The sequence below is a fragment of the Macaca mulatta genome, chromosome 5 (genome assembly GCF_049350105.2).
Source record: "Macaca mulatta isolate MMU2019108-1 chromosome 5, T2T-MMU8v2.0, whole genome shotgun sequence".
In the NCBI taxonomy this organism is placed as follows: Eukaryota; Metazoa; Chordata; class Mammalia; order Primates; family Cercopithecidae; genus Macaca; species Macaca mulatta.
Window position 1 is genome coordinate 100,976 of NC_133410.1, and position 22,012 is coordinate 122,987.

General features: G+C 48.2%; 1 protein-coding gene across 1 annotated transcript; it reads right to left on the reverse strand.

Annotated features, from left to right (window-relative positions):
- Positions 1 to 6,508: 6,508 nt before the first annotated feature.
- LOC106996033 (tubulin beta-8 chain-like) lies at positions 6,509 to 20,637 on the reverse strand. The gene is made up of 5 exons (XM_078002759.1): positions 20,218 to 20,637; positions 9,531 to 9,659; positions 8,386 to 8,494; positions 8,199 to 8,309; positions 6,509 to 7,709 (listed from the first exon to the last, which is right to left on the reverse strand). Exons 2-5 carry the CDS (start codon positions 9,597 to 9,599, stop codon positions 6,661 to 6,663), a joined length of 1,338 nt encoding a protein of 445 aa, XP_077858885.1. The 5' UTR covers positions 9,600 to 9,659; positions 20,218 to 20,637; the 3' UTR covers positions 6,509 to 6,660.
- Positions 20,638 to 22,012: the final 1,375 nt, after the last annotated feature.

The following is a 22,012-nucleotide window of genomic DNA, read 5'->3' on the forward strand; positions in this document are numbered from 1 at the left end:
GACCTCCCACCCCCTACTCTGGAATCAGATGGAGGAAGGCATGCATGCAGGCTGAGCTGGAGGTCAGTGTGAGACCTCCCACCCCCTACTCTGGAATCAGATGGAGGAAGGCATGCATGCAGGCTGAGCTCGAGGTCAGTGTGAGACCTCCCACCCCCTACTCTGGAATCAGATGGAGGAAGGCATGCATGCAGGCTGAGCTGGAGGTCAGTGTGGGACCTCCCACGCCCTACTCTGGAATCAGATGGAGGAAGGCATGCATGCAGGCTGAGCTGGAGGTCAGTGTGAGACCTCCCATCCCCTGCTCTGGAATCAGATGGAGGAAGGCATGCATGCAGGCTGAGCTGGAGGTCAGTGTGAGACCTCTCATCCCCTGCTCTGGAATCAGATGGAGGAAGGCATGCATGCAGGCTGAGCTGGAGGTCAGTGTGAGACCTCCCACCCCCTACTCTGGAATCAGATGGAGGAAGGCATGCATGCAGGCTGAGCTGGAGGTCAGTGTGAGACCTCTCATCCCCTACTCTGGAATCAGATGGAGGAAGGCATGCATGCAGGCTGAGCTGGAGGTCAGTGTGGGACCTCCCACCCCCTACTCTGGAATCAGACGGAGGAAGGCATGCATGCAGGCTGAGCTGGAGGTCAGTGTGGGACCTCCCACCCCCTACTCTGGAATCAGACGGAGGAAGGCATGCATGCAGGCTGAGCTGGAGGTCAGTGTGGGACCTCCCACCCCCTACTCTGGAATCAGATGGAGGAAGGCATGCATGCAGGCTGAGCTCGAGGTCAGTGCGAGACCTCCCACCCCCTACTCTGGAATCAGATGGAGGAAGGCATGCATGCAGGCTGAGCTCGAGGTCAGTGCGAGACCTCCCACCCCCTGCTCTGGAATCAGATGGAGGAAGGCATGCATGCAGGCTGAACTCAAGGTCAGTGCGAGACCTCCCACCCCCTACTCTGGAATCAGATGGAGAAAGGCATGCATGCAGGCTGACATTGAGGTCAGTGTGAGACCTCCCATCCCCTGCTCTGGAATCAGATGGAGGAAGGCACGCATGCAGGCTGAGCTGGAGGTCAGTGTGGGACCTCCCACCCCCTACTCTGGAATCAGATGGAGAAAGGCATGCATGCAGGCTGAGCTGGAGGTCAGTGTGGGACCTCCCACCCCCTACTCTGGAATCAGATGGAGGAAGGCATGCATGCAGGCTGAGCTGGAGGTCAGTGTGGGACCTCCCACCCCCTGCTCTGGAATCAGATGGAGGAAGGCATGCATGCAGGCTGAGATTGAGGTCAGTGTGAGACCTCCCACCCCCTGCTCTGGAATCAGATGGAGGAAGGCATGCATGCAGGCTGAGCTGGAGGTCAGTGTGAGACCTCCCACCCCCTGCTCTGGAATCAGATGGAGGAAGGCATGCATGCAGGCTGAGCTGGAGGTCAGTGTGGGACCTCCCACCCCCTACTCTGGAATCAGATGGAGGAAGGCATGCATGCAGGCTGAGCTCGAGGTCAGTGCGAGACCTCCCACCCCCTGCTCTGGAATCAGATGGAGGAAGGCATGCATGCAGGCTGAACTCAAGGTCAGTGCGAGACCTCCCACCCCCTACTCTGGAATCAGATGGAGAAAGGCATGCATGCAGGCTGACATTGAGGTCAGTGTGAGACCTCCCATCCCCTGCTCTGGAATCAGATGGAGGAAGGCACGCATGCAGGCTGAGCTGGAGGTCAGTGTGGGACCTCCCACCCCCTACTCTGGAATCAGATGGAGAAAGGCATGCATGCAGGCTGAGCTGGAGGTCAGTGTGGGACCTCCCACCCCCTACTCTGGAATCAGATGGAGGAAGGCATGCATGCAGGCTGAGCTGGAGGTCAGTGTGGGACCTCCCACCCCCTGCTCTGGAATCAGACGGAGGAAGGCATGCATGCAGGCTGAGCTGGAGAGATGAGCTGGGTGGCAGAACAGTCCTCCCATGACCCTAGACCTTAAGTGCTCCCACATGCTCTCAGGCATGTATCAAACCAAGAAAGCAGGCTAGGAGGGTAACACAGCTACCTGTGTACAGGGAGCTACGAAATACTTGAGCTGAGCAAATGACACACAAGGAGACAGAAGCAGTATGACTTTTACACAGTGACCTGGCTCAAATCATTTCAGGCTCTCATTAACCAGGCAAGTTCCACTTTCTCTCTGAGGTAGGTAAACTTGAGGGGGTAAAGTGGGAGTTGGGGAAAACAGAAAAGAAAGCCTGGCAGTATTTCTTCTAACTCTGTTATAAATAAAAAGTAAAACATAAATGCCCTGTCTCAGGGCCCAAATGTTAGGTGAAAACATGTTTGTCATCTCAGTCACGTGACATGGACTGTAGCAGAGCAGTACACACATGGTCATTATTCCTTTCCCTCTGCACGTTGTGTGCTTTCTCAGTTTTATAACGTACCTGATCCACTTGTCTCATCACACTAGCTGCAAACAAGGCCACTGAATGTCACACCAGGTGGCCAGCATGTCTGTGAAGGGCGGAAACTGGGGCAGCCAAACAGCTGGCAGAGGCCCGCTAGAAAGTCTCCGATGCCCACTCCATGGAGGACTCCACACTTAAAAGACAAGGTAAGCACGTGTCCGGCTGCCTCACTAGCTATCCCCCCAAATAAAAAAATAAAAGTAACCCCTCCAGGGAACGTGTATACACACAAAAGTACGTGCACACAGCTACATGCAAAGGGGAAAGGCTGGGAAGGAACCAAATTCACCTCTGAACACCAGTTACTTGTGGGGAAGGGGCAGGTGAAGCCGCCTGTCCACATTACTCACCTTTTCAACTGATGAGCTTGCATCGGTTTTGGCAATTTCTCATAAAAAGGCAATTTTCACTCCTTGGGTGATCACCCAGGTCCTGCAAAACTGAGCCACCAACAACCACCTGCACCACTTCCCATGAGGCCAAATAATGGCTTCCCTCAAAGCTCAGCCCTCCCACCCACCTCCCAGTCCTGTCCCATGCAGGGGGCTACCGGCCTCCTGGGGTACAGGGGTCCAGGCCAAACCCAACCCATAGACGGTTGGTGAAACCAGCATGTATCCAAGGGCCTTTCCCCAACCTAGGCCACGTGCCCACTGCATAGATAGGCCTGTGCTTGCTCCCCTAGGACACAGACTCCCTTTTCTTCAGTTGGAACGAGGGATGGGGAGATTCGATGGTGTCCTGTACAGGTTGGTTTCTTCGGCTGGAACGAGGGATGGGGGGATTCGATGGTGTCCTGTACAGGTTGGTTTCTTCGGCTGGAACGAGGGATGGGGAGATTCGATGGTGTCCTGTACAGGTTGGTTTCTTCGGCTGGAACGAGGGATGGGGAGATTTGATGGTGTCCTGTACAGGTTGGTTTCTTCGGTTGGAATGAGGGATGGGGGGATTTGATGGTGTCCTGTACAGGTTGGTTTCTTCGGCTGGAACGAGGAATGGGGGGATTTGATGGTGTCCTGTACAGGTTGGTTTCTTCGGCTGGAACGAGGGATGGGGAGATTTGATGGTGTCCTGTACAGGTTGGTTTCTTCGGTTGGAACGAGGGATGGGGAGATTTGATGGTGTCCTGTACAGGTTGGTTTCTTCGGTTGGAATGAGGGATGGGGGGATTTGATGGTGTCCTGTACAGGTTGGTTTCTTCGGTTGGAATGAGGGATGGGGGGATTTGATGGTGTCCTGTACAGGTTGGATGCTATTCTGATGAGGTGCTCTTGGAGAAGCTTGCCTGAGTTCCGTGCTTTCTCAGCACGTGATGTGTGCTGCTCTTCAAGCTTCAGAAGTCCTGGAAGGAAAGTGCTTCTGTAACCCCCATTTACTGGTGAACAGAGGTCAGGTGGTTTGCAACCGGCCAAGCAGCTGCTAAGTGGCCAACAGGCTGGATCTGTGTCTCACTTGCAGAGGCCCTGCCTGGCTGCTGGGGCTGCCCTGAGACTCCCTCCTCCTCCTCTTCCCTCCACAGCTTTCCTGGCTTCTATCCACAGCTGTGCTCCAGGTGGGGAACACCTGTGGGTGCACCAGGGTGCAACTACTCAGATTCCAGTGTGCAGAAGGGCCCTGGCTCCATGCTATTTCCGTATCCAAGCCCAAGCCTGTCTATAGTTTCAGCGAATCCAAGCCTCCCTGAATTCCCTGCAAGACCAAACTGAGCCCTACAACCCCCACTACACTGGTTAGCTGCCAGTCCCAGCCCCTGCTGCCTCCTGAGCCGCTGTCTGTACAGTTCTGAAGTCCTTCAAGAATGTTGAGATCCTGGCCGGGCGCGGTGGCTCAAGCCTGTAATCCCAGCACTTTGGGAGGCCGAGACGGGCGGATCACAAGGTCAGGAGATCGAGACCATCCTGGCTAACACGGTGAAACCCCGTCTCTACTAAAAAATACAAAAAACTAGCCAGGCGAGGTGGCGGGCACCTGTAGTCCCAGCTACTCGGGAGGCTGAGGCAGGAGAATGGCGTAAACCTGGGAGGCGGAGCTTGCAGTGAGCCGAGATCGCGCCACTGCACTCCAGCCTGGGTGACAGAGCCAGACTCCGACTCAAAAAAAAAAAAAAAAAAAAAAAGAATGTTGAGATCCTAAGCCGACTCTCACCCAAAGAGGTAAACAACCAGGGTCCCCCAGGGGTAGAGAACATACCCAGACAGGTTCTGCTGCCTATAGGCTTGATGTCCTTCCCCTACAACACACCATGCTTGCCGGGCTGGAAGAGCGGCTCCAGAAACTTGGGAAACCTGGGCCTATAGCTGGCATGTGGAAAAGAGGCCTGGAAAAGCACACTCCTGTCCATGAAGCCCCCAGATGGAACCAGGTAATTGGGAAATACATGGGTACCCAGGCTGACTCCCACTCAGATCCACGTGGGAACTGCAGCAGTGACTTGCCCCCTCTGCCACTCTGGCTGTACCACTACAGGAGGGAGGAGCATCTAGCCCCATGCATGAGTGGAGACACTAGGTGTGGGCAGGTTCCAGTTGTTGCTGCAACTGAACCTTCCCAACCAGGTCCATGCAAGGCCATCTCAGATGGGTGCGCACCTGGGTTGGGCAAGGACACCCCTCAGAGTGAGAGCCACTGAGCAGGGCTGTCACAGAGGCCCCTTTTCCTGCTCCAAGAGCAGGTTGGGGGAGTATGAGGGACCTCTGCCCCCTCCCAGCTGCTTCCAGGAGCCACTTCTTTCGAGATGAGGCACTCTCCTGCCTGCCCGTTCCCATTTGGCTGCAATAGACCATTGCCAACATTCAGATAACAAAAAGGGGCCTCACCTGTTTCCCCGACACGTCGGAGGCAGGTGGGTATGCCCAGGGGACCTGGGGTAGAACATGTACATGGGCCCACCCCCAGGCCATGCTGGCTTCATCTTACCTGTGTGATGGGGGTGGGGGTGGGAATTACCAAGAAACCATCACACAGGCCGTGGACAAGTTCTACAAGAGCCAGATAGAAGAGCACCGTCCATGCATGCTGCCCAGCACCCAGCTCACACACACATCTTATTTGACAGCTTCCCCAAAGCAGGCTTTGAAGTCCAGGCTCCCAGAGAAGCCTGGGGAGGAGACTGCCAGGCTAAAGGGCCTATCCGCAAAGGTGCCACCCTCACCAGTCTCATCCTGACGATCTTGGGTTATTTTTGCCCTGAAGTTTTGGAGTGGGGGACAGGGAGACGCAGACAGTATGCATTAGCCACCTTTCCAGAGAGCATCAGCCCTCCAGACTGGGCAGGTCAGACCTCCACTTGGGCATTTTTCTCACTGGCTGCCAGTTGGGGGAAGCAGCATTGTGAGCACCTGCCCGTCTCCCCAGGTCTTGTTCAGAAACCACATCTGTGCCTCTGGAGAGACTGCCCCGAGCACACAGGCCCAGCAACCACCATCTATGGTCCCCAGGACCTAATCCCCTTCTACATAGGGGTCAGTGCATGTGAGTATACACTGGGTTTGATTTCTGCCCACTAGTCCCTGCCAGATATCCCATGCCCACCTCAAGAGAATGAGGCCACACAAACACACCCAGGCAGTCATGGTGATGGAGCGGCTGGGGTCCTACTTGCCCACCCTTCATTGCTGGTTCAGAGCCAGCTGTCTGACCACATTCCTACCCTGAGATGGGACTTTGGGGACATTGCCCACCAGGGTCACTGACCATTTTTAGGGTTCCAGAAACAGAGGGCCAGCTGGTCCCCTAGAAGTCTGGAACATGGGATAAGCCAAGGCTTGCCTTCAGAACAGGTTTTCCACCACGTGGCCGCCCAAGGCCCAGGGCATCCCCAGGTTCATGTGAAGCCTGCCTGCCATGTCCACAGCCCCTGCCGACCCCTCCTGGAGCCACTGGAATGCTTGTTCCTGGGCACAGCCCATGCCGACCCCTCCTGGAGCCACTGGAATGCTTGTTCCTGGGCACGCGACAAACCCAGATAGCTTCAGCCTTGCAGGACAACCATGCGCACCTGGCAGCCGCAGCTGGAGGGGGGCCCACAGATAGAAGTTGGAGGTGAAGCCAGATGCTATGAGAATACTTTATTAGGCAAAATCGTATACTATAAAAATGCTTTAAATTGCAGCAGGAGGAGAGGTGAAGACACAAACGAACAAGTGCGTAGTGACACATGGCAGTCAGAACACAGTAAAGAATCCACACTGCTTCCCCCCTTTACCTAGAAAAGGAAAGTTCTAGGCCTCTCCTCCTCCTCGGCTGTGGCATCCTGATACTGTCGATACTCAGAAACCAGGTCGTTCATGTTGCTCTCCGCCTCCGTAAATTCCATCTCATCCATCCCCTCGCCCGTATACCAATGGAGGAAGGCCTTGCGCCGGAACATTGCTGTAAACTGCTCTGAGACACGCTTGAAGAGCTCCTGGATTGCCGTGTTGTTCCCAATGAAGGTGGCCGACATTTTTAGCCCCCGGGGTGGGATGTCACAGACAGCTGTTTTGACGTTGTGGGGGAGCCAGTCAGCGAAGTAGCTGCTGTTCTTATTTTGAATGTTGAACATTTGTTCATCCACCTCCCTCATGGGCATGCGACCCCTGAAAATGGCAGCCGCCGTTAGGTAGCGGCCATGACGGGGGTCACACGCGGCCATCATATTCCTAGCATCAGACATCTGCTGCGTAAGCTCAGCCACCGTCAGGGCCCGGTACTGCTGCCTGCCCCGGCTGGTCAGTGGGGCAAAGCCAGGCAGGAAGAAATGCAGCCAGGGAAACGGGACCATGTTCACAGCCAGCTTCCGCAGGTCAGCTTTCAGCTGGCCTGGGAAGTGCAGGCACGTGGTGACCCCGCTCATGGTGGCAGACACCAGGTGGTTCAGGTCACCGTAGGTGGGCGTGGGCAGTTTCAGGGTCCTGGAACAGATGTCGTATAACGCTTCATTGTCTATACAGAAGGTCTCATCCGCATTTTCTATGAGCTGGTGGACGGAGAGGGTGGCGTTGTAGGGCTCCACCACCGTGTCTGACACCCTGGGCGAGGGCAGGATGCTGAATGTGTTTATGATCCTGTCTGGGTACTCCTCCCGGATCTTACTGAGCAGAAGGGTACCCATCCCAGACCCCGTCCCCCGACCCAGGGAGTGGGTCAGCTGGAAACCCTGCAGGCAGTCACAGCTCTCAGCCTCCTTTCTGACAACGTCCATCACTGACTCCATCAGCTCCGTGCCTTCTGTGTAGTGCCCCCTGGCCCAGTTGTTTCCGGCCCCACTCTGACCTGTAAGACAGTACAGCCAGTCACTGGATGGCCAGGTATACTGTCATCAGTGGTCACCATAATGCAAAAAGGGCCAAGTGTCACGTGTGAGGTGAGAGAACCATTCTCCCTGCAGGTGGAGCAAATGAAACCCCTCCCCCAGAGTTACAGGGCAGCAGCCTCCCCTATTAGAAATTAAGTCAGGAGTCAAACCTGAGACGGGCTAACAGACCTCCCTGCAGGTGGCTCCTGCCCATTTTCAGGGAAGGCAGTAGCCACAGCCCCAGCTCAGCTCCCTACAGGGAGTTCACATCAGTAGCTCTTGACCTTGAGGAGACACCTGGGCCTTCCTTCCAAAGCCCGTTTAGGAGGCAGTTGGAGCCACTCGACTCGGAGGATAGGAGGGTGTTCTGGGGCCCTGGCTCCACAATTCCCACGGCAACGACCTTGGGGCACTCCTAGATTTTGAGCGGCTAAGGAACCTCACCCCAGTCCTCGCCCACAGCTCACCAAAGATGAAGCTGTCCGGCCTGAAGATCTGCCCGAAAGGCCCCGAGCGCACAGAGTCCAGGGTGCCCGGCTCCAGATCCACCAGCACAGCGCGGGGCACGTACCTGCCACCTGAGAGGGGCGGGAGGGCATGAGCGAGGGGAGGGCCGCGTTCCCAGGAGGGCGGTGGGGAAGGTCGGGGTCTCACCGCAGGCCTCGTTGTAGTACACGTCGATGCGCTCCAGCTGCAGGCGGCTGTCCCCGTGGTAGGTGCCCGCGGAGTCGATGGCGTGTTCATCAGAGATCACCTCCCAGAACTGCGAGACGGGAGGGGCCGGACAGGCCAGGGCCAGTCACGGGGGTGCCCCATCTCCTCTCCCACCCCCACCCTCATCTGCACCCCCATCCCTAGGCCGCCGTGTCCCCGGGTCCACCCCGGCCGCCTCGCCAGCCGCCCAGTCCCACCGCGTCCCCGGCAGGGACCCGCCCCCGCCACTGCCAACATCTTCCCTGGCCACCCGCAGGCCCGAGCTGGGCCCTCAGAGGCCCCGCTGCCAACCTTGGCGCCGATCTGGTTCCCGCTCCCTCATGGCTAAGGCGGGATCAGGGCGGCAGGAGAAACGCGAGGAGGAGGAGCAGACGCGCAGTGACCCAGCCCGCCCTCCGCCAAGGCTGAAATAGCCCCGCGCCCACCTCCCCAGCCTCACATTGGGCTCCCAGAATAAGCAATGGAAAGTTGGTCAGCTGGAGAACTTCCTCCCACGTCTTTACTAAGACTAAATCCCTAGCTGAACTGAAACTGAATTTTCCTCCCATGTGGGAGAGGAGGACTCCAGTTTCAACACTCACAGAATGCCTTGCACCTGCCCTAGATTGAGGACATATTTTTATAATTGATGAGTCCTGTCCTCTATTAGGAGACCTGTGGTTAGGAAAGGCCTCCCGTATGTTAACTCAACAAGACTTCGTTATAAGTTTGACTTTGGAGCAGTTCAAACCCACGGTAAGCTATGGGTGTTAGAGATAGGCCTCTGATTTAGCTAGAGTCTTCTTTAGAGTGGGATTAGCCCTTTCACCTTTCCAGAGGACTGCAGTCTCCATGCAGAGTGAAGGTCATATTGGATTCCTAAAGCTGAGGATAGGTGTGGGATATGCCTGCTGTGAAAGATGGGCCATTGTCACTTTGCAGGCTTTTAGATGACCCAAACTGAGGAGTTATTTCTTCTGGCAAACATTTTTCAGATGGGGTGGGAAATGCCTCGATCTAATCAGTGAAGGTATCAGTGAGCATTAGCAAATATACAAATCTCCTGTAGAAAGACAGCTGAGTAAATTAGAGTTGCCAGTTCTCACCTGGATGGGTTCCTCAATTTTGGACAGGTTTAACTGGAGAAGGAGAAAATTGCTGGCTGTTTGGGTCATGTCAGGCACAAAGCTCTCAGTGCTGAGTCATCTGTTTTAGTGTCTTGAAAAGATTTACCCCTATAAACAAATGAGATATTAACAAAAACAAAGAATCCCTTCTAGAGTGAAAAGAATCATGAAAGTGCTGAATTATATTTCTATGATTGGTACTTGGCATTAGTAATTTATTACCATCATTCAGCCAGCCAGAGGGGCCCTGGACTGAAATGCAATCCCTGGCCCATTTTTGTTCTTCTTCAGAGTATTCTGGCCCAGTTCTATGTATGCTGACCAGCACACCCATAAGTTTCATTGGCCCTTTCAGTGCAGGGGCCTTGGCTGTGGCATCTACAAGGGCATTTCCTTTTACATGGTCAGTCTCTCTTTTGATGTTCTCTGCAATTAATTAAAGTCACTTTTTGGCAGCAAAGCAGCATTCTAACAAGCTCAAAATCTGAATGATGTTGTATGGAAAAGCCCTTGGGGGTCAGGAGTCCCTACCCATTCCAAACTGCAGCATAAGCATGAAGCACTAAAAAAGTCATACTTGGAATCAGTGTAAATGTTAACTTTTAAATCCTTTCCCAACTGTAGGGGCCTAGTAAATTCAATTAACTCAGGTTTTTAAGCTGAGGTAGAGGCCAGCAAGGCTTGTGCCTTGACTCTCTTGTGCTGACTAATAATAGCATATCTAGCCCTCCTGTTTTCCCGATGCATAAAACAACTTGCATTTGTTAACCACTCTTCTTTGGGATGGTCAAGGGATTAATCTCTCTTAAGTCTGGCCTCCTAGAGTAAATTTGTTTCATAATCTGTGACATGCTTTGGCTGTGTTCCCCATCAAATCTTATCTTGAACTGTAGCTCCCATCATTCCCATATATCATGGGAGGGACCCAGTGGGAGGTAATCAAATCGGGGGATGGGTCTTTTCCATGCTGTTCTTGTGACAGTGAATAAGCCTCGTGAGTTCGGAGGTTTATTTATTTATTTATTTTTGAGACGTAGTCTTGCTCCATTGCTCAGGCTGGAGTGCAGTAGCATGATCTCGGCTGACTGCAACCTCTGACTCCTGGGTTCAAGTGATTCTCCTGTCTCAGCCTCCTGAGTAGCTGGGATTACAGGCACCCACCATCATGCCTGTCTAATCTTTAGTATAGATGAGGTTTCACCATGTTGGCCAGGCTGGCCTCGATCTCCTCACCTCAGGTCATCCACTGCCTTGGCCTCCCAAAGTGCTGGGATTACAGCTGATGGTTTATAAAGGGGAGTTTCGTTACACAAGCTCTTTTGCCTGCTGCCATGTAAGAGATGTGACTTTGCTCCTCATTTGCCTTCTGCCATGAGTGTGAGGCCTCCCCAACCATGTGCAACTGTGAGTCAATTAAACCTCTTTCTTTAAATATAAATTATCCAGCCTTAGATATGTCTTTATTAGCAGCATGAGAATAGACTAATACAACGTGTATGCCGGAAAGGCTAGGAGCACCTGTGGACTCTGGCAGATAGGTAGCTGCGTTTATGGTTTGGCAGGCTTTAAGGGTTATGTCTGGAGTGTCTAGCAATAAGGCCTGATGCTTTCATAAATATTCTCCTATTATCCACTGGTGCCCTTTATCTTCTAGGACCACCTTCCCTTGGTGTGGGGTCAAAAACCTGTAGGTGCTGTTCTAATGTTAGTTTATTAGCTTTGCCTACTAGAAAAGTGGTAGCAGCAATAGCTCTAAGACATCAAGGCCACCCTGAGGCCACCTGGTCTATCTGCTTAGAAAATTAGGCTACTGGCCTTGGAATGTCCCCTAGTTTTGGGACAAGATTACCCAAGGCCTATGCCTTGCTTTTTGGCTACATAAAGGAAAAAATGGTTCATCTAACTTGGGGACTCCCACGGCTGCAGCAGAGCCCAATTTCTCCTTGAGAGTAATGAAGGTTTGCTTGCAGTTCTAATTACATTCTAGGAGTTCTAAATCTTTCCCTTTAGTGTATCATATAAAGACTTGGCTACATATCCAAATCTGGGTACCCATAAACAGCAGTACCCAGCCATCTCCTTAAAAAGCCCACAGTCATTTGTTGGGCTGGGACCCTTGGATGACTAAAATAACTTTTATCTTCTAGGGATGTTGATCAGTTCTAGAGGTTAAGATAGATTCCAAATATTTAAGTCTTTGAGTCAAAATCTGTGCCCTGTATGGTGATACCATGTATCTGCAAGTTCCCAGAAAATTTACCAACTTAACAGTATTATTATTTGAGTCTTCTTTAGTTGAGCTAGCAATGAGCAAGTCACCTACATACTAATAATTTTGTCCCTTTCCAACTGTAGATTTCTTAAGTCCTTAGCTAGAGCATTTTCAAATAAGTGGGGGCTATCCCAGAACCCTTCAGAGATGACTGTCCACGTTAGTTTTGAGGCTGAATGTGTATCTGGATCAGTCCATTCAAAGGCAAACATATTATGAATCTGGATGCAATAAGATGCAGAAAATCCATCTTTCAGATTTAAGAATGTAAACCAGCTTGCATCCCCTGAGACTTGCTAAGTATTGGGGACAATGAGTTGTATGGAAACAACTGCATTTATTAATGCTCTAAGGTTTCTGACAAATCTGTACTTGCCATTAGGCTTTTCATCTGGTGACGTGCAAGTATTGTAAGGAGACTCTCATGGCCTTAGTAACTCATGTCATTAGGCTTTTCATCTGGTGATGTGCAAGTATTGTAAGGAGACTCTCGCGGCCTTAGTAACTCATGCCATTAGGCTTTTCATCTGGTGACGTGCGAGTATTGTAAGGAGACTCTCACGGCCTTAGTAACTCATACGGCAAGAATTTGGCAATAAGGGGTTGAATTTCCCCCTCATGCTTCTTGCCTTAAAATGTATTGTCTCTTCTGAGGGTGAGGAGCACTAGGCTGAAGTTGGATTTGAATGGAGGAGGTGTGTAGTGAGTTTCCCAGAGCCTGTGTGGCCCAAACCTCAATATTTACTTGAGACAACACCTCAGGTAGTAAATGGGACAGCTCATTCTTAACTTCTTTTTTCCCCTGAGGGGTCAGGAACAAAAGTAACACTCTCTATGCTTTATGATCTGTGAAGGTGACCATGACTTGGTCTCCTGAGTCAATAAACCTCTCCCCAGTAAGAGGTCAGGCATTCAGACAGTACTAAAAAGGCAGGTGAGAAACCCAGAGGCCCTGGAGGACAACTTAGAAGATATGAAAAGCAGTGTTTTTGGGCTTGTCCATCATGAGAAGACAGGAGCCCATTGTATTGAATCAGGACAGAGTCATCTGCTCCCATATCTAATAAGAAATTAATGCTCCTACCTGCCACTTCAAGAGTCACCTGAGGCCCCTACATCTCTTGATAGATAATAGTCCAATGGGAGTGGAGGTAGGAAGTATCAGGCCCTACCACTTTTGAGTCTGCTGAGCTCTGATGATGACTCCCTTGGAAGCACAGTGCATTTCCTTTGGCAGTGGCCGACCTTCTTACAGAAGGCACATTGATTTATATGCAAGGCACAGTGGCCCAGAGGCACGGACTGGGGACTTTTACCTTCTCACTTCCTCTGTGAGGGCCAGGGATTAAAGGGCTGCCTCTGAAGTCGTGGAGAGCACAAGGCTGCAGCTAGAAGCTGGGCCTCTTGGGAGATTTGCTTTATGTTTTCTCTGCCCTATTCCTGTGATGGAAAACTGCAAAATCCAAGTCTAAAATCTGATCCATGGGAGTCTGGAAGCCTAAGGCTGCTTTTGGCAGCTTCCTGCAGATATCAGAAGCAGACTGGACTATAAAATAAACTCCTAGCAATGCCTGTCCCTTCTTTGAGTCAGGGTCAGTCTTAGTGTATGTCCTCAAAGTCTAAATTATCCACCCTTGTAATAAGGCTAGGTTTTTATCTTTTCCCTGACCAATTTTCTAGACTTTATAAAAATTAAAAAGCTTTATCACACTTTTTTTATTTCTTCAAGGAGTCAAATGATCATAATTTTTTCTCTCTATGTCCCACTTTCTTCCTAATTCATTTCCCTTTTCTAGATTCTAGTTCTCTTTTGGGTCCTAGTCAGGCACTGCTGTGCCTCCTACTTGATAGGTGTCAGGTCCCTGGTTGCAGGCTGCCACCCTGTTAGCATGTGCTCTAGTCACTCCCATAATACACTGCTTTTCTACCATGCAGCAGGTGAACATAAATATATGCAAATCTTGCCTGGTCAGATCATACATCAAGATTAGCCTCTCAAATTTGTCTATGAATTTTCCTGGAACTTCTGAAAACTGTTTTAGTTTTTCCTTGCATATGGCTAATTCAGACATAGAAAGGGGTACATATACCTATATAGTATCCCTATTATCATCTGTTACTTCCCAGAGAGGGCAAACATTCAACTTTGCCAGCTGATAAGAGGCCCCACTGCATGTTGTTCTGGTGAAGCTCGGATGTTTCGAGAGTGGGGTATGTATGTAAGCCAGGACTTGAAGGGCAGGGAGAAGATGATGACAGGACACTAGAAAGCTCTGGAAAACGAGAAGAAATTAATAACATGTTGCACACCTCACCAGAACTGGAAGGAGTCTGACTGTGTTCTTATGGGGTGCTCGGACTGGCAGGGGAGAGTTCAGCCCCAGCTAAGAAAAGCCTAATATTAAGAGGCACTTGCATTAAAAGGGTAATCAATTATCTGCCATCCCTATTTTGTCTTTTCCTCAATCAAACATATAGAAACCCATTTAAATTTTTTATCCTGACCAAGCATCAGAGAAGCCTCTATGTAAAGTATTTCCTCCTATTTAGTTTCTCTTCTATGAAACAAATTAAGCTGCAAAAAAGGGAGTCAGACCGAACAGGGGAAATGGGGAGGCTATAACTTGTGTATTGTAATGTATTAGTCCATTTTCACACTGCTATGACAAAACTCTTTCAGGAAAAAAGTGACATGCTGGGTTTAGAAAGTAGTGTCCAGCTGCCCTATATCAGCTCATCAAAGATGACCTTAAGGTTAAGAAATGAGAGAAAACTGTTAAGAAAAAGTCTCATGTTCTCCATCTTGAGGCTAATTGTTTGCAGGCGGTTGTCATAAAAGAGGCTGTCACTAAACAGCCATATCTGATCCTATCATGTAGGGCTGTTAAATACCACATTTCAACTCCTAGTCATAATGATGGAGAGGTTATTGCTGATCTTTTCTGATAACTAAGGTACAAAAATACTAGGTTCCAAGACATCTCTTTTTTCAGAGTAACTTGAACCAATGGCAAGTTAAATAAGCAATCAGCTAAAAGTCAGAGGATCACTGAGAAAGTAAAAGCTAAACTGTTTGGGGCCTCTTTCTTGGGGCAGCCTCTAGGCTACTACAAAACAGAATCGGTGAGCAGAAAGGTGACAAGATGCAGAGCACTCAGGTAAGGGACAAAGAGCACAAGGTGGACAGTCCAAAAAGAGAAAGTGGCAAACATCTTCTTTAGCTACTTTACACTGTTGGTGGGACTGTAAACTAGTTCAACCATTGTGGAAAAGAGTGTGGCAATTCCTTAAGGATCTACAACTAGAAATACCATTTGACCCAGCCATCCCATTACTGGGGATATACTCAAAGGATTATAAGTCATGCTGCTATAAAGACACATGCACACGTATGTTTATTGCACACTATTCACAATTGCAAAGACTTGGAATCAACCCAAATGTCCATCAGTGACAGACTGGATTAAGAAAATGTGGCACATATACACCATGGAATACTATGCAGCCATAAAAAAGGATGAGTTCGTGTCCTTTGTAGGGACATGGATGCAGCTGGAAACCATCATTCTCAGCAAACTATCGCAAGAACAGAAAACCAAATACCGCATGTTCTCACTCATGGGAACTGAACAATGAGATCACTTGGACACAGGAAGAGGAACATCACACACCGGGTCCTATTGTGGGGAGGGAGGAGGGACGAGGGATAGCATTAGGAGATACACCTAATGTAAATGATGAGTTAATGGGTGCAGCACACCAACATGGCACATGTATACATATGTAACAAACCTGCACATTGTGCACATGTACCCTAGATCTTAAAGTATAATAAAAAAAGAAAAAACTTGCCTTCCTGGAGGGTATTTGTAGCTAAAAATAAACTAGATTTCAACTTAGATTGCCACTAAAATACATTATAAACTGCAAAGTATTACAAAAATACATATATAATATTAAGGCTATATGTGTATCTAAATTTTACCTAAATCTGAATTTGCTTTATTTGACAAAGTCTATAAACAACCCCAGGACAATAAAAATTTTATCCTTAGAAAGTTTCTACCAATCCCCTTTCATCCTATCCCCAACTGCACCTGCCTATGGGTTCCCAGCCTGTCCAGGCTCTGTAGCTTCCATACACTTCTTCCATTTCCAACCGCTCCTGTGTTGTATATTTTATAATAAATGGTTAAACACAAGTACAGTGTTTGGCTGAGTTCTGTGAGTATTTTAATCAAATTCTTAAACTTGAGAAGGGGGTTATGGGAGTCCCCATTTCTTAGTAGCTCAGAAGTATGTATGGGTACTTGTAGTTTGTGACTGGCATTTGCTGTAAGAGCAGTGTTGTGGGACTAAGCACTGGATTCTAGGGCCTGTGCGGACTTTGGGTGGTGTGAGATGTAAAATGTTAAACAACCAGTTGGTGTTGGAGAACTGCTTTGTATTCCTCAAACTCTACAGATGTAGTGTTAGAAGAAAGACACCGGCCAGGTGCGGTGGCTCACATCTGTAATCCCAACACTTTGGGAGGCTGAGGTGGGCAGATCACAAGGTCAGGAGTTTGAGATCAGCCTGACCAACATGGCGAAACCCCATCTCTACTAAAAATACAAAAATTAGCCGGGCGTGGTTGCGGGCGCCTGTAGTCCCAGCTACCCAGGAGGCTGAGACAGGAGAATCGCTTGAACCCAGGAGGCGGAGGCTGCAGGGAGCCGAGATCGTGCCACTGCACTCCAGCCTAAGCGACAGAGTGAGAGTCCGTCTCAAAAAAAAAAAAAAAAAAGAAGAAGAAGAAGAAGAAAAAGAACAAGGAAGAAGATATCACAGGGGCTGGAGCTGGAGAAAGACTGGGTGTCTGGGGAAGAAAGGCTCTCTTCTCCTGTATACAGGCTGTCACTCTGCACATTCTCCTGTGATTCCAGATCTGCTCCCCGGGCGAGAGGGGACTAAACACTTCAGAACAGACCCCCTTCGCCTACAGCTACCATCACGTACATTTCACTCACTTATAAACATACTCTTAGGAGATATTAATGTGGCCATGCCCCTCCCAGAACTAAGTACCGCCCTCAGCAATCCCATCACAGTGCCTTCTCTTCTAGTTTCTTGCCAAAAACCTACACAAGTGCCCATGGGTATCCTAGTTTAGTTCTACCCTCAGACACTGAATCTGCAGCAGCAATCTGTTCTCTCCACCACCTGTTAATAATCTCAACTGCCTGCATGGACACAGGAGTAATTCTGAGTATAGCCCCTCCTAGACCATTATCTTTAACACAAATCAGTCCTTCCACCTACCTTTTACTCTCCCCCACTCATGGATTTTTGGTGGCTCCTTTCTCTTTTCTACATTTTTCCCCACAGCCTCTCTTTTACGTGTACACAGTGTGTCCAGGATCACCCATTAGATACCTAAATCCAGTGTATACTGAAATTCAGATGTCTGGAAGTTCAAGATCATGTCCATAATCCGGCTGTTGCTTTTCTTTAAAAAGCATTTAGCCTACATGTACATTTTTCTTTGCTTCTTTTGAAATATACATATATACAAATTATTTTAACAGCTAAATAAACCTTAACTTTTTTTTTTTTTTTTTTTTGACTCAGGATTCTCTTTACCTAGGACCTGAGAACCATTACTTTGTTTTTGCTTTTGATTTGGCAAAGGTTTTGGTTTCCCTCCCCCCCCCCCGCCATTTTCAGCCTTTTAAAGAAGACACAGATTTGTTTAGAATAATAAAGCTCATTTTAAGGTCACACAAAAGTTGACCACAAAGAATAGGATTCAATTCAGCAATACAGAGTAATGAAGAGTAAAAGACACTAAGTTTCTCCAACAGAAAACTAATCATCCAAGGCGATTATATTAAAGGTGATAATATCTGGAGCCTAAAGTATTTAACACTGCAAAAGCAAGAACAGTTTAGGGTATAAACTGAGCAGTGGAATTTTTAGCTGTGCCTTGGTTTCTACTTATTACTTAAGAAAGATTAGCATAGTTTTGTGTAGTCTTTAGTAGACAACATGCATCCATGTAAATTAAACAGTATTTTCTACAATTGTGTGACTATAAGGCCACAATATTTATTTTGAATAAACCTCTTAAATAGTAATTTTAATATTAATATTATTAATTTGTTTGAAATATAAAGCATTATAGCTTTATTTAAGTTTATATAACTTTATTATAAGTATTAATTTGTTTGAATTAAGTTTATATAACTTTAATATAAGTATTAATTTGAAATATAAAGTATTATAAAATATTGTAATTAAGCTTACAGATAATTTTAAAAATATATACATTATGACTAGTATATTAAAATCATTTATATGTAGACATTTATATTTAATACCCAAAGAAAATTTACTACCACATTGCTATAGTAGATATTAACCTGACATGCTTATTAATTGATCCTATAGGTATAATTATAGGTCAACATAATTTTACAGCCTATTCTTTTATTTTACTAAATTAGGAATGCCACTATTCCAGGACAAATAAATGCAGGTGATGTGGCCACCCAAGAATCATAGTAGCTCTTTAGTTAGCTATCTTGCAGTCTCTGATATAACTCTACTATGTGAATAGAGCGAATTCCAATTCTTCATCAAAAAGTGCCGGTGGAGGTTGTCAGGTGTGTTACAGTATAGATTCCCAATCCAATGGCCAGCAGATGGGAGAGCAGCAGAGGTGGAAATTCTGCTCAGAATAAGCTCTCTTTCTTCATAATACTTGTGTGTCTCATGCTGAGAGTAGTACTGCACTTTCAGGTGTTTAGAGAAGAACTTCCTTGGGGGAATATTTTCTGGTCAATTTGACCAATGTTATATGTAATCTGAATTTGTCTTTAAGATTCTTTCAACCTCTTTTCTTCTCTCAGTACAGTTTTACTCAGACTGAGAGCTGTCTTTCTCTTCAATGCTCTGGGTATCTGTGTCTAAGCCCTATTACTATCACATGGTGTCTGTGAGTGAGGGGGCTGTCACTGTGAGAACTCCTGGAGCTCCTCTATCTAGATCCATGCTGTGTATCCAACAATATTCTTTTTGTGTCACTATTATAAACAGAAACTGAGGCTGAAACATTGCTCCTGTTCCCCCTATCGCAAAAGTGCAATTCTACCCAGGAGCCCTGCAGGCTCTCCTCCGGCAGCTCAGGGACCCCGCTCTGTAACGCGGCACTGCAGTGCATCTGTGGCAGTTGTGTTCCATGTAAAATGTGAGCTGCCAGCTGTGGGCTGTGCCTCAGTGGTAGATGGCAGGGTTTGGGAGAGGACACAGGCCACCAGGAGAGGGCAAGCAGAATTGCTGCAGCCCAGGGCTTAGGGAGTAGGTATCCATTGCTTTGAAATATAAATAGCCAGCCCGGCACGGTGGCCCACGCCTGTAATCCCAGCACTTTGGGAGGCTGAGGTGGGCGGATCACAAGGTCAGGAGATCAAGACCATCCTGGCTAACATGGAGAAACCCCGTCTCTACTAAAAATACAAAAAAATTAGCCAGGTGTGATGGCGAGCACCTGTAGTCCCGGCTACTCGGGATGCTGAGAATGGCGTGAACCCAGGAGGTAGAGCTTGCAGTGAGCCGAGATCGCACCACTGCACTCCAGCCTGGGCAACAGAGCAAGACTCCGTCTCAAAAAAAAAAAAAAAAAATATATATATATATATATATATATATATATATATATATATAGCCAAGATGATAGTACCCTATCTCACTGTTTCTGTAAGAGATTGAGAGTGACTTAGAGCTGAAAGTAAGGTAGGCTTACCTGCAACAGGCACCTGGCTCTAAGTTGCAAAACTGCCTCCTATCATGATGTTGGAAGTTTATTGTTTCTTTGCATATAACCAACCAGTATACACAGAAGACCTCCCCAATTACCAGGTGAGTTTAGGATGAACTATGTATGACTAATGGTTTGTACAGAAGGGAGGCAGGAGAATGGGGTCTGGAGGCAGAGAACTTAAGGCCAATTTGTGCTGACTTCCTAAAAGAAAAAAAAAACCAAGGTCTGGAGGCAGGGACCCTAAGGCCAATTAAGGCAAACTTCCAACAGCTAAACCAAAAGAAAAAAATCCCATCTCCCCACACCTGAGTAGCAAAGGCTCAAAGGCTACTCTCCCTACAACCCTTCCCCTTCTACCACTTCTCAGATGGAAAGGGAAGGTGCCTTGGAGTGGCTGCAGGCCAAGCACCGGCCATCCCTTCATCTGCATAGGGTGCCAATTTACCTAAGCCTTTAGGTAGCCACGGACCAAATCCTTCATCCAGATCAGTGGTAGCTGATAGGGACCTCAAAAGGAGTAGTTAAAACCCAGAAAACTTCGTAACCACGACCTTGAGTCATTTGCTCACGCCCACACCCACTTTATTCCTTACCTTAATAAATTTCTGCTTTTGATGCTTCCTTCCTGTGTTCCTTTGTTACTTTGTGCATTTTGTTCAATTATTTGTTCAAGTTGCCAAGGACCTGGACAACTCACTCACGGTCTTCCTTCTGGGAACAGAAGTACAGGTAGATGTGGATGCATGTGATTGGTGCTTAAACTCACACAGTGCCCCAAACCACAGGAGAAAAACACACAGTTACAGCCTGTGTGTCCAAATTAGGTCCAGATTAGGTCCAAAGACAAATAGCAAAACAAGAAGATTGCCTTTAATCTTTTCCCTCCACTTCTAAACTCTGGAGGACAAGGCGGTGAAGAGATCTGAAGACATGGTGCTCTCTCCTCCTGTGGCCCCCACATTCTTTGTTTACTGTCTGGTATTTGAAAGGAAGAGGAACCTTTGATAGAGGAGGTGGTCGGAGGCTGGTTAGGCAGGTAGAGACAAAGGGTCTGGGGAGAAGGAAAACACCTGTAGGACCGCACCTGCACCACCCCTGTAGCTAGCAGGAAGAAATGTGGTTAAGAACTTCCTCTAAGGCCAGGATGTTGCTCCAAAGGGACTGTCCCAATTTAGGCACAGGCGCAATAAATCAACCTAAGTGTCTTTAACTTGACCCAGCTCATTATAAGGTCATTAATATGACATTAGCATTGTGGTTTTAGCTCCCCCCGCCCCAAGTTTCACTTAGGCACTCATGGGTAACAACCAAAATGGAGTCACTGTGGCCAATCCCAAGCATCCGCAGATGCAACACCCTTAGTGGGGAACTTTACCCATCCCATTTGGGCAGAACCCACAGAAGACATACTTGTTCTTGCCACATAAAAGACCTAGACCTCAGCCTCATTTCTGGCAACCTGCTTTCAGGTCCCCTCTTGCTTCTGAGAACTTTCCTTTTGCTTAATAAATCTTACTTTGCCTTACTCACTCTCTGGCACCCGTGTGCTTCATTTTTTTTGGTCGTGGCACAAGAGTTCCGACCTGGCTCAATCAAGGAGACCACCACATCTCCACCAAACAGTAACTGGGAAACCGTGGTCTTCACGTGGATACTCTCAGCTTGCAGCCCCTGGTCTCTCTGGGGGCACTGTCCCACCCACCCTTGAGCCTGAGAAAAGTTGGTAGAGAGGCTGGTCCCTTACTTCCAGCAGAAAAGAAGTGTTCAGGCCCTCACTTCCCTGATGGAAGAGAGGCCCTCATGGCTGCGCTCAATGTGGCAGCCACCTGCCATATGTAGCTACTGGGCACCTGGAATGTGACTGGTTTGAAGTAAAATGTGCTGCAAACATAAAATACACCGTGAGTGTAGAAGAATTAGATCAGAAATATACTTTATTTCTAATTGTATATTGATCACATATTAATACAATATTTTGGATACAATGGATTAAAAATTATTACCAACAATTTCACTCTAAAAATTATTTTTGACGTGGCTAATAAAAAACGGAAAATTCACAAATAGCTAACATTTTATATTTTAGAGGATTGCTTCCCTCTTAAATCAGGTGTCCTACTCAAAAGACTAGCGGCCAGAAGGGTTATGAAATCTAAACTATTAAAATAATTGTCATTATATTGCTTCCACTTGTGAAAAAGTGTGTGCCTGTGCATGCGTGTGTGTGTGCGTCCGTATCTACGTGTGCGCGCGTGTGTGTACGTCTGTGTGTCCGTGCGTGCGTGTATTTTATAAGTGGACATAACCTTACACACAAGGTCAAAAAGGGACCCCTGGGCTGCTTCAGGTCAAGCCCGGAGAGAAAGCCCTGCCTGAAAGGGCCTGGAG